Source organism: Canis lupus, chromosome 7, assembly GCF_003254725.2.
Source record: "Canis lupus dingo isolate Sandy chromosome 7, ASM325472v2, whole genome shotgun sequence".
NCBI lineage: Eukaryota > Metazoa > Chordata > Mammalia > Carnivora > Canidae > Canis > Canis lupus.
In genome coordinates, this window is record NC_064249.1 from 30,052,502 (window position 1) to 30,066,728 (window position 14,227).

General features: G+C 46.9%; 1 protein-coding gene across 6 annotated transcripts in view; it reads left to right on the top strand.

Moving 5' to 3' along the window:
- Positions 1 to 14,227, top strand: part of GPR161 (G protein-coupled receptor 161) — a 58,414-nt gene that overhangs the window by 21,797 nt on the left and 22,390 nt on the right. For all 6 annotated transcript variants that reach the window (XM_035719379.2, XM_049112352.1, XM_025430465.3 and 3 more), the window contains 2 exons: positions 6,228 to 6,645; positions 12,996 to 13,720. In XM_035719379.2, the coding sequence (XP_035575272.1) occupies positions 6,228 to 6,645; positions 12,996 to 13,720 (1,143 nt within the window). The remainder of the gene's footprint in view (positions 1 to 6,227; positions 6,646 to 12,995; positions 13,721 to 14,227) is intronic.

The following is a 14,227-nucleotide window of genomic DNA, read 5'->3' on the forward strand; positions in this document are numbered from 1 at the left end:
AGCTCTTTTTTTTAATATAAAATTTATGGCTGATGTTTAACTTTTTAAATTTAAGCTTCATTTTTAAGCAGTTGTTATTTAGATTTATGCATAAATTTGCCAGTTTCTTTTCTAACAGTTGATTCTTGCACGCTGTTTATTTTTTGGATTTTGGGTTCCTTCATGAAATGTGTCTTTAAGTGGATCATTCAGTCAGTTTACAATTAGTAAACTTTCAGGTTTTGTTTGCCTCAAAAGTGTATTGTGCCCTCTCTTGGATGATATTATAGAACTTTAGGGAAAGAGTTCTTTTCCTCAGTCATCACTTTGAGAGATCCTTCCACGGTTTTTTGGCCTCTATTTTCTGTTTTCTTCAAAAGAAGAGTCTGCTGTTTATTTAATGTTACTTCTTTATCAGAAAACTTGCTTTTACTATTTTCTCTGTGTCTTGATGTTTGGCATTTTTCATTGTGATGTGCCTTGATGCAGACTTTTTCTAATTTACTCTTAGAATTTGAGATAACCCTTCATTCTGAGGACTTGTATCTTCCTTTAATTCTAGAAAATGTTCAGTCATTCCTTTAAAAATTGTGTCAACCTTGATGTGGACAGTCTAGGCCCAACTGAATGCAAGTTGGGTGCTTTGGACTCAAGTAACAAAACTGAAAATAGATCTAAAAATCATTTTAAGAAATGTATTTCCTGTAACAAGCCAGGATGAGTGACTAGATGGTTTGCTAATTCAGCGGCTCCAGGATTGACCATCTCCTTGCTGTGCATAGCACGCTGGCTTAGCACCTCTGAGGATCCCAAGATGCCTGCCTTAGGGCCCTCAGGAAAAGATTTGTCTTCTGGGTCTTTATGAGATCAGAGTAGCTTCCCCCGAGTACCTCCATTTCCACCCCTGCCAACCCCCGACTTCTCCTCTTGACTACTTGGCCAGGATTGCATGGAGAAAGGGACACAATGATTACTTTAGACCAACCAGGATTTAGCTCCCAGATCTAGGGATAGGATCAACCATCTTGGAGTCACTGGGAGGAGGATTACACCAGAACCAAGTCAGAGGTCTGCCAGTAAGGAGAAGAGCCAGAGTGGTGGTTGGGTAGGCACCCAGCAGCATCTGCTACCTACATTTTTCACTCTTTTGCTGTCCTTCTATTGAACTTATGTTGGATCTTCTTATCTGTCTTTCGTAAATCTTGACTTTTCATGTTTTCAGTTTCTTAATTTTTTTAATTGAATTTTGGGTAATTTCCTCAGAGCCATCTACCAGTTTACCATCTTTCTCTTTAGTTAAATCTGCTGTTCAGCATAACCATTGAGTTTTTAATTTTGACAACAAAAATTTTAATTTCTAAAATCTCAATAGGATTCTTTTTTTTCTCAATTGCTTACTATTTTTTCATGGTATCTTGTTCTTTCGTTATGATTCTTACCCCTTTTCTTTTTAAAGCTTTCAATAATATTTATATTATAGCCTTATTCAACTTTTTCTATTAATTTAAGTTCTTGGAATGTCAATTCTGTTTTTTGTTCTGATTGTCACTCATGATGAACACTATGCACTCACCTTCACTGAGTGTTTGTTTTGTGAATGTGGAAATTTACCACAGACCCATTTTATGTTTACTTTTGTCAGCATTAATTTTTACATGGATTTATTAGTTTGGATTTCTGCCCCATGCAGAATGCATGGATTTGGTACCTGCATCAGCATGGCACATGACTCAGTGTTTGCTTTCTCATGGCAGGGGGTGTTTTTCATGCTCTACCCAGAGCCTCAGGTAAATGACTGTGTTGTTTTTTTTTTTTTTTTTTTGCTTCCCCCTGCCAGCGGGAAGAACTTTTCTAATCTCTTATTCACGGAGGGGGCTGCACTTCTAGAACCCATGGTTTATACAGGCATTGGTTCCAGTTCTCTGCCTTGTGGAGCTCAGAGTTGCCCTCCCACATAAACCACCTCAGTCCCAGGGCTCTTGAACTGGATCTAACACTCTTTTGGCCGTAGGTGTGGGATTTTAACTGACTTTGAATTTTCTCCCTATTTTTGGTACCTGTGGATTTCTCTCTCTTGGCTTTTCTTTTCCTTTTTAAAAACTGGGGTCACATTTAAGCCAGCATTTCAGTGAATTTGGAGTGGGAAAGACATTCATGTAGGCTGAGTCCACCATTTTGCCAGATAGGATTCCCTTAATGAGTGAAAAACACTCTGCTTAGCTTGAGGAATAAAGCACGTATTTTCTCATTTACTTTTTTATTTTATAGTTTCATTCTCTTAATCTTTCTGACTGCATTTCAGGGATTTTCCTTGGAAGCTGTTTCTGTATATTTGAATAGGAGGTTCATACTGATGCCTCCTGTACCAACCTAACACTACAGGGTCCGTCTTCTCCTCTTCTTCTTCCATAATCTGTGCCTCCTTTCTCCCACAGACATACATACTCAGTTGCTCTACACTCAGAATAGTCATAAAATTACAACACCATTATCATCAAGCCTACTACATAAACTTGGTAGTTCTTTAATATATACCATTAACAATTTGTAGTCAAAATACTGTATTTTATTTAATTATTTTTTAAAGATTTTATTTATTTACTCACAAGAGACACACAGAGAGAGGCAGAGGCATAGGCAGTGGGAGAAACAGACTTCCCTGTGGGGAGACTGGATGTGGACCTCAATCCCAGCACCCTGGGATCACAACCTGAGCCGAAGGCAGATGCTCAATCACTGAGCCACCCAGATGCCCCCAAAATACTGTATTTTAAAAGCTACTTGATAGAACTTTTTTGTCTGTATGGTTATGTTATCAATCGAATATATATAGTTAGGCCTAATTTTTCTGTTGGCAATAATTTTGTCTCCTTTTTTTTAAAGATTTTATTTATTTGTTCATGAGAGAGAAAGAGGCAGAGACATAGGCAGAGGGAGAGAAGCAGGCTCCCTGCAGGGAGCCAGATGTGGACCGTGATCCCAGGACCCTGGGATCACAACCTGAGCCAAAGGCAGATGCTCAACCACCGAGCCCCCAGGTGCCCCAATTTTACTTTTTGCATTCATTTGTATTAAAAATTTTTTAGCATATAAAATATTTACATGGTTCAAGAATCAAAACTGTGAAAAATACTTAAGAGAAATTTTGCTTCCATTAGTTTCTTAATTTCTAGTTATCTTTACTATTTTTCTTTTTGTATAAGTAAACTAATATTTATGCATATTTATATGCGGATACATTCTTATTTTCCCTTCTTTCTCACATTTTTCTAATTTCTTGTTTTTTTACAATTAGTGCCTCAACAAATGAAACAACTTTGTGCATCTGTCATTTCATATTATGAACTTATACCTTCAGGCAGGTACCTGGAAATAGAATTGCTGGGTCAAAGGGCACATGCATATGGAGCTTTGTTAGATATTGCCAAACCCCCTCCACAGGGCTTTTCCCTTCTGCAATCACATTTGGAGTGAGTGTGGGAGAACGCATGTTTCCCTGCAGCCTCACCAACAGAGTGATGCCGCACTCGTGAGTTTTTAGTGGCATGAAATTTAAGAGATGGTATCTCATGTAGTTTTGTGGGCATTTCTCTTATTTTAATTGACATTGGGCATCTTTTCATAGGTTTACAGTATGATTAGTATATCTTGTTCTGTGAACTGTTTATGTCTATTTGTACCTGCTTTTATTGAAATATAAATTGGCACATAACATCATGTAAGTTTAAGGGATATGACATAATGATTTGATGGATAAATGTATGCAAAATGACCATAAGTTTTGTTGATATCTATCTCCTCAGAGAGCTACATTTTTTTCTGTTTATAGCTTTTGCTCAATTTTCTGTTTTTTCACCTTTCTGGGGTATTTTTAATTATTTATAAATTAAATTGATTGGGATCCCTGGGTGGCGCAGCGGTTTGGCGCCTGCCTTTGGCCCAGGGCGCGATCCTGGAGACCCGGGATCGAATCCCACATCGGGCTCCCGGTGCATGGAGCCTGCTTCTCCCTCTGCCTGTGTCTCTGCCTCTCTCTCTCTGTGACTATCATGAATAAATAAATAAAATCTTTAAAAAATATATAAAAAAAAAAAAAATAAAATAAATTAAATTGATTAATCCTTTCTCTATGACATAAATTATAAATACTTTCTTGTATTTTGTCATTTGTCTAATGACTCAACGTCTGTTTTCTTTACCATGTCATCACTTGCAAAGTTAATATGCTCATGTATGACCTTTGTTTTGAGACACCAAATAATTTACTTATAAGAGTTAACAAAATTAAAAAAAAAAAAAAAAGTTAACAAAATTCAGAACTCACAAAATAAAGACAAAACCCCGAGACAACCTTACAAAGACACGGATGTAGAAGGCATACCTACAAGGTATATTCATTGCACAAAGCCGGAGTAACTAACATACTGTATAACTGAGCAAAAATTTAGAATATTTCAGCAGCCTGGAAATATGGGCCCAAATGCACGAAATAAAATTTAGTAGAAATAATGTGTTGTATTTAGGTTTAAAAACATTAATGCCATCAATTAAAGATTGGGGACAGCTGCCTTCACAGAAATTCCTATGTGTATAAGTGTTGGGTTTTAGACGACCACACAGTTAGATAAGCCCAACAGGATGATACGGTTGCTGAAGGAAAATGCATTCTTAGAGTGAACAGCAGGAGGAGGTTGTTCTGATGATGGAGAAAATTGCCCCCTTGTGCTCGACACTTAGCAGACCACATCCAGAAGATGCGTTCGGTTTTGGGGACTATGGGATCAAGAAGGTCACAGTTAGCTGCAAACAGGTCCAAAGCAAGGAGTCTGAATTAGCCAAGAGTCTGGACTCATATCAGGGACTCAGGAGATAAAATCTGGAGAAGGGAAAGCAAGTCACTTGGGAAGCACTTAGAGGCTATCAAGTGGAGGAGGGATTCAGACTGTTTGGTGGGGCTTAAGCCAGCAGGCCTCAGGTCTGTGGTGAGGACCCACAGCAGGTAGGCTCCCTGGAACAGGAAGCTCTCTGACCAGCACATGGGACTGCTGGAAGGGGAAGGGCCACCTCTGAACCCACCTGCTCCCTGTGGCCAAAAGTGTGTGGACAGCGGTGTCAGGTCAGCCAGGGGCAGTGGGGAAAGCCTCTGCCGCCCTGTGTGGGCAGATTAGGAACTATGGTCCTGTCATCTGGCTCATGGAAGGAAAGCTGTCCTTTCTGGTGTCTTCTGTTTGTTGGGAACAGGAGCAGGTAGGGGAAGTGATTGGTGGGTTTTTTGGCTGATGAAAGTAGATGAAGTTTTTGGAGAAACGTGGCCCTTGGAATTTAACGTTAAGATGTTAACCTTCAGTTTTAGCCAAGGTCTCGAGCTAGCGTCCCAAGAGCAGGGGCTGCGCTGTGTGGAGAATGGTGTCGTGGGCCAAGGCCTCACCCTGTGCCCACATATCCCCATTTGTGCTTAGTGTCCGATGCTTGCCCTCCTTTGCTGTGTCTGACAAGAGCCAAGATGATGGCTCTGAATGAATTGTACATGTCAAAAGTCTGCTCAGGGACCTCAGAAGAGTTCCTACGATAAGCTTGCTTTGGAACTTGAACAGGCACACAAATCACCTGGGGATGGGATTCTGCATCTGAAACAAAGTATGTACTTTATGTTGGCTAATTGAATTTAAACTTTAAAAAATGTAAAAAAAAGAAAAAAAAGAAAAGAAAAAAACCACAAACCCATAAACCACCAAAAAAGAAATATGCACATTCTGGTTCAGGGAGTCAGAGGCGTGCCTGAGATTCCCGGTCTCTGTGGGCTCCATGGGATGCTACTGCCGCTGGCTCAGGGAGCTCCCTGGGTTGCAGGGGCCCCGGAGCAGCACAGAGACCCCTGCCTGCTGCTTGTTTCCAGTGCAGGTTCCCAGGCTGGACATCTGATCTCCGGGACCACCCCTGTGCGGCGGGGCCCCAAAATTGGCTGTTGGGCCAGCACGCAGGCCGTACATCACGGGCTTTGAACACTGGCCACAGGAACAGTGATTAGGTTGGGTTAGGTTGGAAGAACACGTCGTTCAAGGAGACACAGGGAGTCCCACACAAAGTAGGTTATAGAAAACAGGCCGCTTTTGTGGAGCTTGAGCGGGGAAGCCTGGCTGAGAGTCTCAGGCTGCCAAGAGGACTGGAGCCTCTGCTGCTCTTCTGTCGAGTGCATGTGAGAGGATCTGATGAGTCTTTTCCTGTCCGTCGGTCTCCCCTTTTTCTAGCCGTCCAGCATGCTTTGCACACCGCACGCCGAGGTGCCCTGACCATGAGCCTGAACTCTTCCCTCGGCCACAGGAAGGAGCTGAGTAACCTCACAGAGGAGGAGAGTGGTGAAGGGGGCGCTGTCGTCACTGACTTCATCACCATCATCATCATCACCATTTTCGTCTGCCTGGGCAACCTGGTCATCGCCGTCACCTTGTACAAGAAGTCGTACCTCCTCACCCTCAGCAACAAGTTCGTCTTCAGCCTGACCCTGTCCAACTTCCTGCTGTCCGTGCTGGTGCTGCCTTTTGTGGCCACCAGCTCCATTCGGAGGGAATGGATCTTTGGTGTGGTCTGGTGCAACTTCTCCGCCCTCCTCTACCTGCTGATCAGCTCGGCCAGCATGCTCACACTCGGGGTCATCGCTGTCGACCGGTAAGCCTGCCTCTGAGAATCAAGGAATTAAGGAATGGGTGCCGAGGGGGGAGCCTGGGAGATCATCTGGTCCTGTGACTTTCACTGTCTTAGTTCCTTGGGAGGATGTCGGGGGCTTTGGCCTCGTCCTCCATCCCTCTGACCAGAGTACCTCTGATTTTATCTAATCTGCATTATTGCATTTAGTTTTATTTTTTATAAAAAGATATTCTGATGCTTAAGAAGAAAGTTCTTAAAACCTCTGATGCACCCTTTGTAGATGAGGAAAAGAAACTGGGGAAAGTGATCTGTCAGGGAGATTAGGTCCAGGGCTTCACAGAGGGCTGCCTGCTGTCTCTTGCTTTGCTTGGGCCCCTCCGTTCATCATGCTTCTTAGGATTTTGCTCATGGGCACTTCACTCATCACAGGCAAGTGTTTGACTTCGGGGGGCGAGAGTAGATTGAAATTGTGGGATCAGGAGGGAGCAGTGGAGTCAGGAGGCTAGCTGGGGTTCCTGTCACTGGGTGACATGGTCCGCGGGCTCCCTCAGGACCATCTGTTGTTGAGCTGATGAACGGTAGCTGGATGGTGCACCCAGAGTGCAGGCCTGTACCAGGCCTAAGGCCAGACCGTGTTGGCCTCCTCTGGCTGTGGGGAATGCAAATTGGTCATAACTAATCAGTTGGCTTCTCTAAATCTCTTTTTTTTTCCAATAATGAAAATGATACAGAAAATGTGAAGGATAAAGTAAGAACTATCCCTAATCCCACCAATCAGAAGCAATGACTGTTTTGATGTTAGTATATTTACCTGTAGTAATCTTTGGTTGCATGCAGTACACTTTTTAAATAGGCTTTATGGCACGTGTGGTTTGTGTTACCTGCTTTTTTACTTAACAAGTGATCATGAGCATTGTTTTCCCACCTGCAAGTGTGAATGCTCTTTAGAAACATGATGTTTAATGGTTCCATGGTATTCCATCCTGTGGAGGCACTAGAATTTGTTTTTACAGTCCCTTCTTAGCTTACTGTCATATAGAGCATGTTTGAGGGAGGTGTATGTTGTGGAATTGTGTTTTTGGTAAGAGCAATAAAACACACTTTCAAGATTCTTTGTGTGTAAAAGGCATGTTGTTTTTCAGAAGATGGTACAGATTTTTACTCTTGTAGCTATTTGTCAGCATCCTATCAAGACTGATTATATGACATTTAAAAAAAAAACTGGAACTTTGTTGGCAGTGGGAGGCATGGGATCTCACTGTTGTTCTAAATTCTATGTTTTTAAAAAATTGGCGATCTTTGAGCATCCTTTCCTGGGCCTTGGGTTCTGTGGGACACAGAGTGAGGACGAATGGCTAGAGCAGAGCTGGGGAGTTAGTTCTTAAGTGCCTCTCACGGGGGTCATCTCTATATGGATGCTTGGGGTATTGTCCCAGCTTGGCAGGGGCGGCTCTAGGGGGCTGTAAGTTGTTTGCTTGAATGTTGGGTTCCTCCGCAAGCATGACAGATCCTCCAGTTGTGCTGTCAGAGCGCACTGTCCCTGAGATGGGTGACCTGTTCCGGCACCCTGTTCTTTCCCACTGTGGCACGGGTTGGCACTGGTTGGCACTCTAGGGGAGGCCCTGTGCTGAGTCCTGAGGGTGGCAGGATACAAGTACGGACAGGACAGACCTCGCCCACCAGGAGTTTACAGGCGAAAGGCAGAGGCAGCAGGGGAGTGTGGGTGTGAACACAAAGCCGAAATAGCCGAGGGTGCAGCTCCAGTCCAGCCCTGGGTGGCAGGGCCAGGGGTGCTTCTGGGAAAGGTGGCATTTGAATGAATACATTAGGACAGCAAGTAGGATGCCTTGACCAGACCCTTGTGATTACAGGGGAGGGACTGGCGTAAAATGTGGTAAAAGTTTTCAAATAACTTCATGGCAGGTGCCATTTATTTTTTTATATTGATCATTCGTGTGGTTTAAAGATACAAATTGACTGGACCAGTTAACTTGATTTTGTCCATTTAAGTGACATATTTATATACTCCTTCTGTCTGCTTAATTTTGTTAAATTAATTGTACTCAATCTTGGTAATTTCAGAGGTCATCTATTTGCCATAGTCTATTGCAAACCTAAAGATGCAACTATGTGTGCTTGTGTGTGTGTCTGTGAGAGAGGAAGGGAAGGAGAGATGGGGAGGGGTCAGGAGGGAGAGAGAAGAGGAAAGGCAATAACGCAGAGACAAAGAACAGAGAGAATGGGACTAGAAGAGAGAAATAGTTACATTTCTAAGAAAGTGGAAAAGAAGAAAACCTGGGGCCGTGGTCACGACCTCAACTAAAAAGGGTTGCTTGCTGATCACTTGCCAGGCGCTGTTGTGAGGCTTTGTGAGCTCACCCAAGCCCACATGGCTGGTAGGTGGCTCGTCCAGTTCTGAGGAGGTAGAGGCTGGGCTTTTAATCACCTCCAGAGATTGCACAGGGAACCACCGGTCATGTCTGACAAGTGGTTAGTTTAGCTCCAGGTTTCTCAGCCTGACAGTGCTGATATCGTGGGCCGGTAACATTTGCTGCATGGGGCTGAACTGGGAGCTCCTCACCAGATGCAAGTAGCTCCTCTCCAGTTGTGACACCCCAGAATGTCTCCAGTCATCGTCACATGTCTCCAGGGGACACGTCATCCCCAGTCGTGAACCCCAGCTAAATAAATCAATCAAATAATAAGTTGACAGATGACCAAAATTGTTTATTTTGTGGCCTCATGAAAAGACAGCAAAAAAACACAAGTGAAGAAAGAGTAGCTGACTGGAGCGAAGTTTGGTGGAAGTGTCAACATCCTAAACCAGCCACATGGAGATAGGGCCAGGTGGGGACCGTCATTAGACCAGGGCAGAATTTCCCCATGCCTAAGTCTGTGACATGGTCACCTCTAGCTTAGCCTGGAAGCTGCTCATGTTTTCACTTTGTGCTGGGATGGATGAAACCCCAGCTCTAAAACCCGTGTTTAATAAATCAAAATAGCTGGGACTGTGAGATGGTTAGTCATAGTGAAGCAATTCACTAGTGCTTTTAGGAGATTGTTCAGTATGAGTTAACGTGTGTTCTCCTCTTGCCTTGGGCTTTGTTCACATCTGTAGGTGGAGCTGTCTCATTGACCCAGACGTGGCTATTGGAGGGCTCCGCGTTAGAGCCCCCGTGTGCATAATGGCTTGTCAGTTACACGTGATGTTGTGAGAGCCTCTTTTGGGACCGGGGGTCCTGCTTGGGCTCATGTGTAAAAATGAGTGGCTGGAGGAAAGACTGAGAGCCCCAGAAGCCAGTTACGAGCAAGAGCCCAGAAGGCGAAAGGAACCCCTGCGCTTTGGCCTCCAATGACCTGCAGGGGAGCAGGGAGTTGCTTGTGACCTGCATTTTCCTTTGAACCTGCAAATAGACCTAAATGATGCTAAGTTGAAAGAAATGACGTTTCAAATCTCTGAAATCCATGTTTTTTTGGTGGGCAGGTGTGGGATTTTTTCATATCTTTATAGAGCTGTAGATTTGTGCATTTCATTGTATATAAATTTTATAAAAGATGGAAACAAACCCCAAAACTAGAATAGTCCTGGGGGGATAAAGGGGCAGCCCTCTGACCTTTGGCAACTGACCCCTTGGGAGCTGGCCCCTGACCCCAGCATCCCGGGGGACTCAGGGTCCAGCTGGGAGAGAGTACTGTTGTGTCCCACTGGAATTGCTCATGGCCAGAACCTCCGTCAGTGGATGAAGCAAATACCATTTATTACAATAAAGAGAAGACTTGCCATAAAATAATAATAACTGAGGGTTAAGAATAGCCAGAAGGGTATGTTGCAGAGGACAGCTTATTAATTGTAATTATTTTTACGACTGCCAGAGCAGGGTTGGTCAGAGGAGCCAGGGGCAGTTAACATTCCCCAGGCTTGGCTTCCCACACCTGGACGCGCCCTTGCCCCTGAAGTGTCCTGAGGTCAGAGGGCCTGCACAGTTTTTAAGAGGGCAGAGAAAAGAAATCTGGGGTACCTGGGTGGCTTAGGCAGTTGAGTGTCCCATTCTTGGTTTCAGCTCAGGTCATGATCTCATGGGTCCTGGGATCAAGCCTCATGTTGGGCTCCTTGCTCAACAGGGAGTCTGCTTGAGATTCTCTCCCTCCCTATAACACTCCGCCTACTAACACACATGCATGCACTTCCTCTCAAATCTAAAAAAAAAGAAAAAGAAAAATCTCTGCCTTGTTTTGTGTAAGTGAAGGAAACCTCCCAGGCACCCCTCCATCCCACCCTAGGTACTTCCTCACGTTTCACTTGCTGGGATGATGTACAGGTCAGGGTCTGGGCCATCACCTGCCAGGAGGTAGGAGACCACCAGAATGGCCCGGTTCATCTCTCGGGACTCAGAAGAGCCCAGTGTCCCTTCCTGGTCATGGCCATTGGGAGCAGCATGAACAATATGGGCCCCCATCTTCAGGAGAAGAGGGAGAGGTTGGTCAGAGAGAGAGCAGGCTCTGCCCCCACTGCCAGGGGAAGAGCAGGCACCATCTGGGCCTTTCCCTCAGTCCAACACGTTGCATTCCTGGAGCAGACCTGTGGCCGGGCTTCTGCAATGGTACAGATGAAGGACCTGAAGCTCTGAGAGGTTGAATCAGCTACCCAAAGTCACCCAGCTAGTAGACAGCAGAGCCACCATCTGAACCCAGGCATTCCAACTCCAAAGGCATGCTCCTTTTGCGGGCTGCACGGACATTGCAAGGTGCAAGCCCAGGTATCAGCATAAGACAGTGACAGTTGTACCCCAGGCCATGCGCAGTGACAGCTGTAATCCGTGCCAGATCCCTGCGGGATCTTTTCAGATCTCACACCCGGAAACGCTGTCTTTCCAGGCTCCATCTTGCCTGGAGCCCGCAGCCCAACATCAGCAGCCCCAGGCTTATGTCTGATTAGGAGGGCCCTTCACAAGGATGCAGATGGGGGAAGCAGTCCCCCCCGCCCCAGGAGAGGCAGCAAGCAGCATATGGCAGTTTGGACAGTGGCCCCTGTCCTGGAGCCGCTGATGAACAAAGGGTGACTCGAGATGGTCCCAGTGGAGCAGGAGACTTCCCGGGAGGTGTGTGACCCTCACCGCCACGGCCATTTTCTGACATCCTACCTATACCAGGCAGCATCAATGTGGCCACCCCTGTCTTTTCCACATGCTGCCCTCATGGGGAAAACCCTATTACCCATTAAACAGCATTTCCTTTGGATAAAGTGTCTGAGTGGGGAGGACTGTGGTTTATTTCCAGCCCATGGTCTGGTCAGGCCTCCATGGCTCACATGCCCCTGGCCCCTGGCTCCTGACCCCTGGCCCCGGCTTCCATCTCCCGCCCTGCCTCCGCCCCACACCTGCCTGATTGAACCCTGTGTAGCCTTCCCCTGAGGCAGGCACTGGCTCCCATCCATGCCTCCCCGTAGCTGCCTTCCACCCCTATTACTCCTGGGTCAGGGCTTCTGATCTTTGAAGACCTGGATGTGTGTGCCATCTCCCACAGGAAGCCTGCTCTGACCCTGCCGTCTGGAACAGGTGCCCTGCCAAGCATCCCTCCTCCACCCACGGCCAAGGGGTTGGGAGCCGCCCGTATGGTGTGGACTCCTGGAGGAGATGGTTAACGAGCGACTGCTGGCCTGTGCATTGGGGACTGCGTTTATCTCGTTTCTTCCCCTTGTTTTGGGCAGGCTACATCTTCTTTCTCTGCTTTAGTGTCTTCATCTGTACAATGAGGATAATGGTAATCCTCACCACCTCAAGCAGTTGTCGTGAAGATTCCAGTTAGCTCTTACCTCCAGACCCTCAACCTCTCCCTGTTGTCTGTCTCCCCTCACATCTCCTCACCGCCTTTCCAGTACATAGCACAGCGCTTAGCACAGCGGGCCTTCAGTAAATGTTCATCCAGTGAATGAACCCCTTAGTCCTTTGATATTGCTCTGGTTTTTAATGACCCTCTGAAAACTGATCTAAATGGATTAATAATGTCAGCAACCCAGAAATTATCTGGCTTCATGCAGGATCCCTTAGAACTCCTGTGGATGCCTCAACATTACCCACAGCCCCAAATATGATTGGGCTCTCACATTGTGACTTGGAAACGGGACCACTTGAGCTCTGGCACCCAGCTCTTGCCTGAAGCGGGGTCCCAGAAAGCTGTGTAACATAGCATAGTCTGTGCCTTGTCGGGGAGAAGTTGGGAGAAGGAGCTACTTGTAGGAGCACGTACCACATGGCTGGATCGGATGGAGAAATTCAGCAAAGCTCCCTATGTTGGAGGGCACAGGGTGCCTATTCTGGTATATGGTCCCTATTTTGACTCCCCTCTCTCGTCTCCCTCTGTGCTTTCTCTAGCTACTATGCTGTCCTGTACCCCATGGTGTATCCCATGAAGATCACGGGGAACCGAGCTGTGATGGCGCTTGTCTATATATGGCTTCACTCCCTCATCGGCTGCCTGCCACCTCTGTTTGGTTGGTCGTCGGTGGAGTTTGACGAGTTCAAGTGGATGTGTGTGGCTGCGTGGCACCGGGAGCCCGGCTATACCGCCTTCTGGCAGATCTGGTGTGCCCTGTTCCCCTTCCTGGTCATGCTGGTGTGCTATGGCTTCATCTTCCGCGTGGCCAGGGTCAAGGCCCGCAAGGTGCACTGTGGCACTGTGGTCATCGTGGAGGAGGATGCACAGAGGAATGGGAGGAAGAACTCCAGCACCTCCACCTCCTCCTCCGGCAGCAGGAGGAATGCCTTTCAGGGCGTGGTCTATTCGGCCAACCAGTGCAAAGCCCTCATCACCATCCTGGTGGTCATCGGGGCCTTCATGGTCACCTGGGGCCCCTACATGGTTGTCATCACCTCCGAGGCCCTCTGGGGGAGGAACTACGTCTCCCCGGCCCTGGAGACCTGGGCCACGTGGCTGTCCTTTACCAGCGCCATCTGCCACCCCCTGATCTATGGGCTCTGGAACAAGACGGTTCGCAAGGAGCTGCTGGGCATGTGCTTTGGGGATCGGTACTACCGGGAGCCGTTCGTGCAGCGGCAGAGGACGTCCAGGCTCTTCAGCATTTCCAACAGGATCACAGGTAACTTGGGCGTCCACTGGGCAAGGGATGTTCGCCCTGGCAGGAACCGCCTGCAGGCCTCGAGGGCGCTCTCACGTGTTGAAGGGTGAGCGCTCAGAGGCTCCCGGAGCGTCCCCCGTCTTTCCCAGGCAGCTTTCCCAAGCGCAGCAGCTTGAGGCAGGGGACGCCAGAGCTCAGAATCCGTGTTGCAAGCACAGCCCCGGCCCTCCGGCCTCTTTCTCCCGACCACATTGGACTGGGCTACCCTCCACCTTGGGCCAGTCCTTTCCTTTCAGTGTTCTGGAAAGCGAACTCCATTTATGGGCCCCTCCCCTCCCCAGCTGCCCATCTCTGAACACATTCCTCCTCCTTGGGCCTTTCTGGCTGGGCCATGGTTTCCTCACACCGTCGCCGGTAACTCACGATGTGTCAGTGCCAAACCTCAGCCCTCACCTTGAAATGTCACGGTCTACTGTGTGTGAAGCGACTCCTCCATCTAGTAACCGATTTTGAGAGCTAACAGGTTTC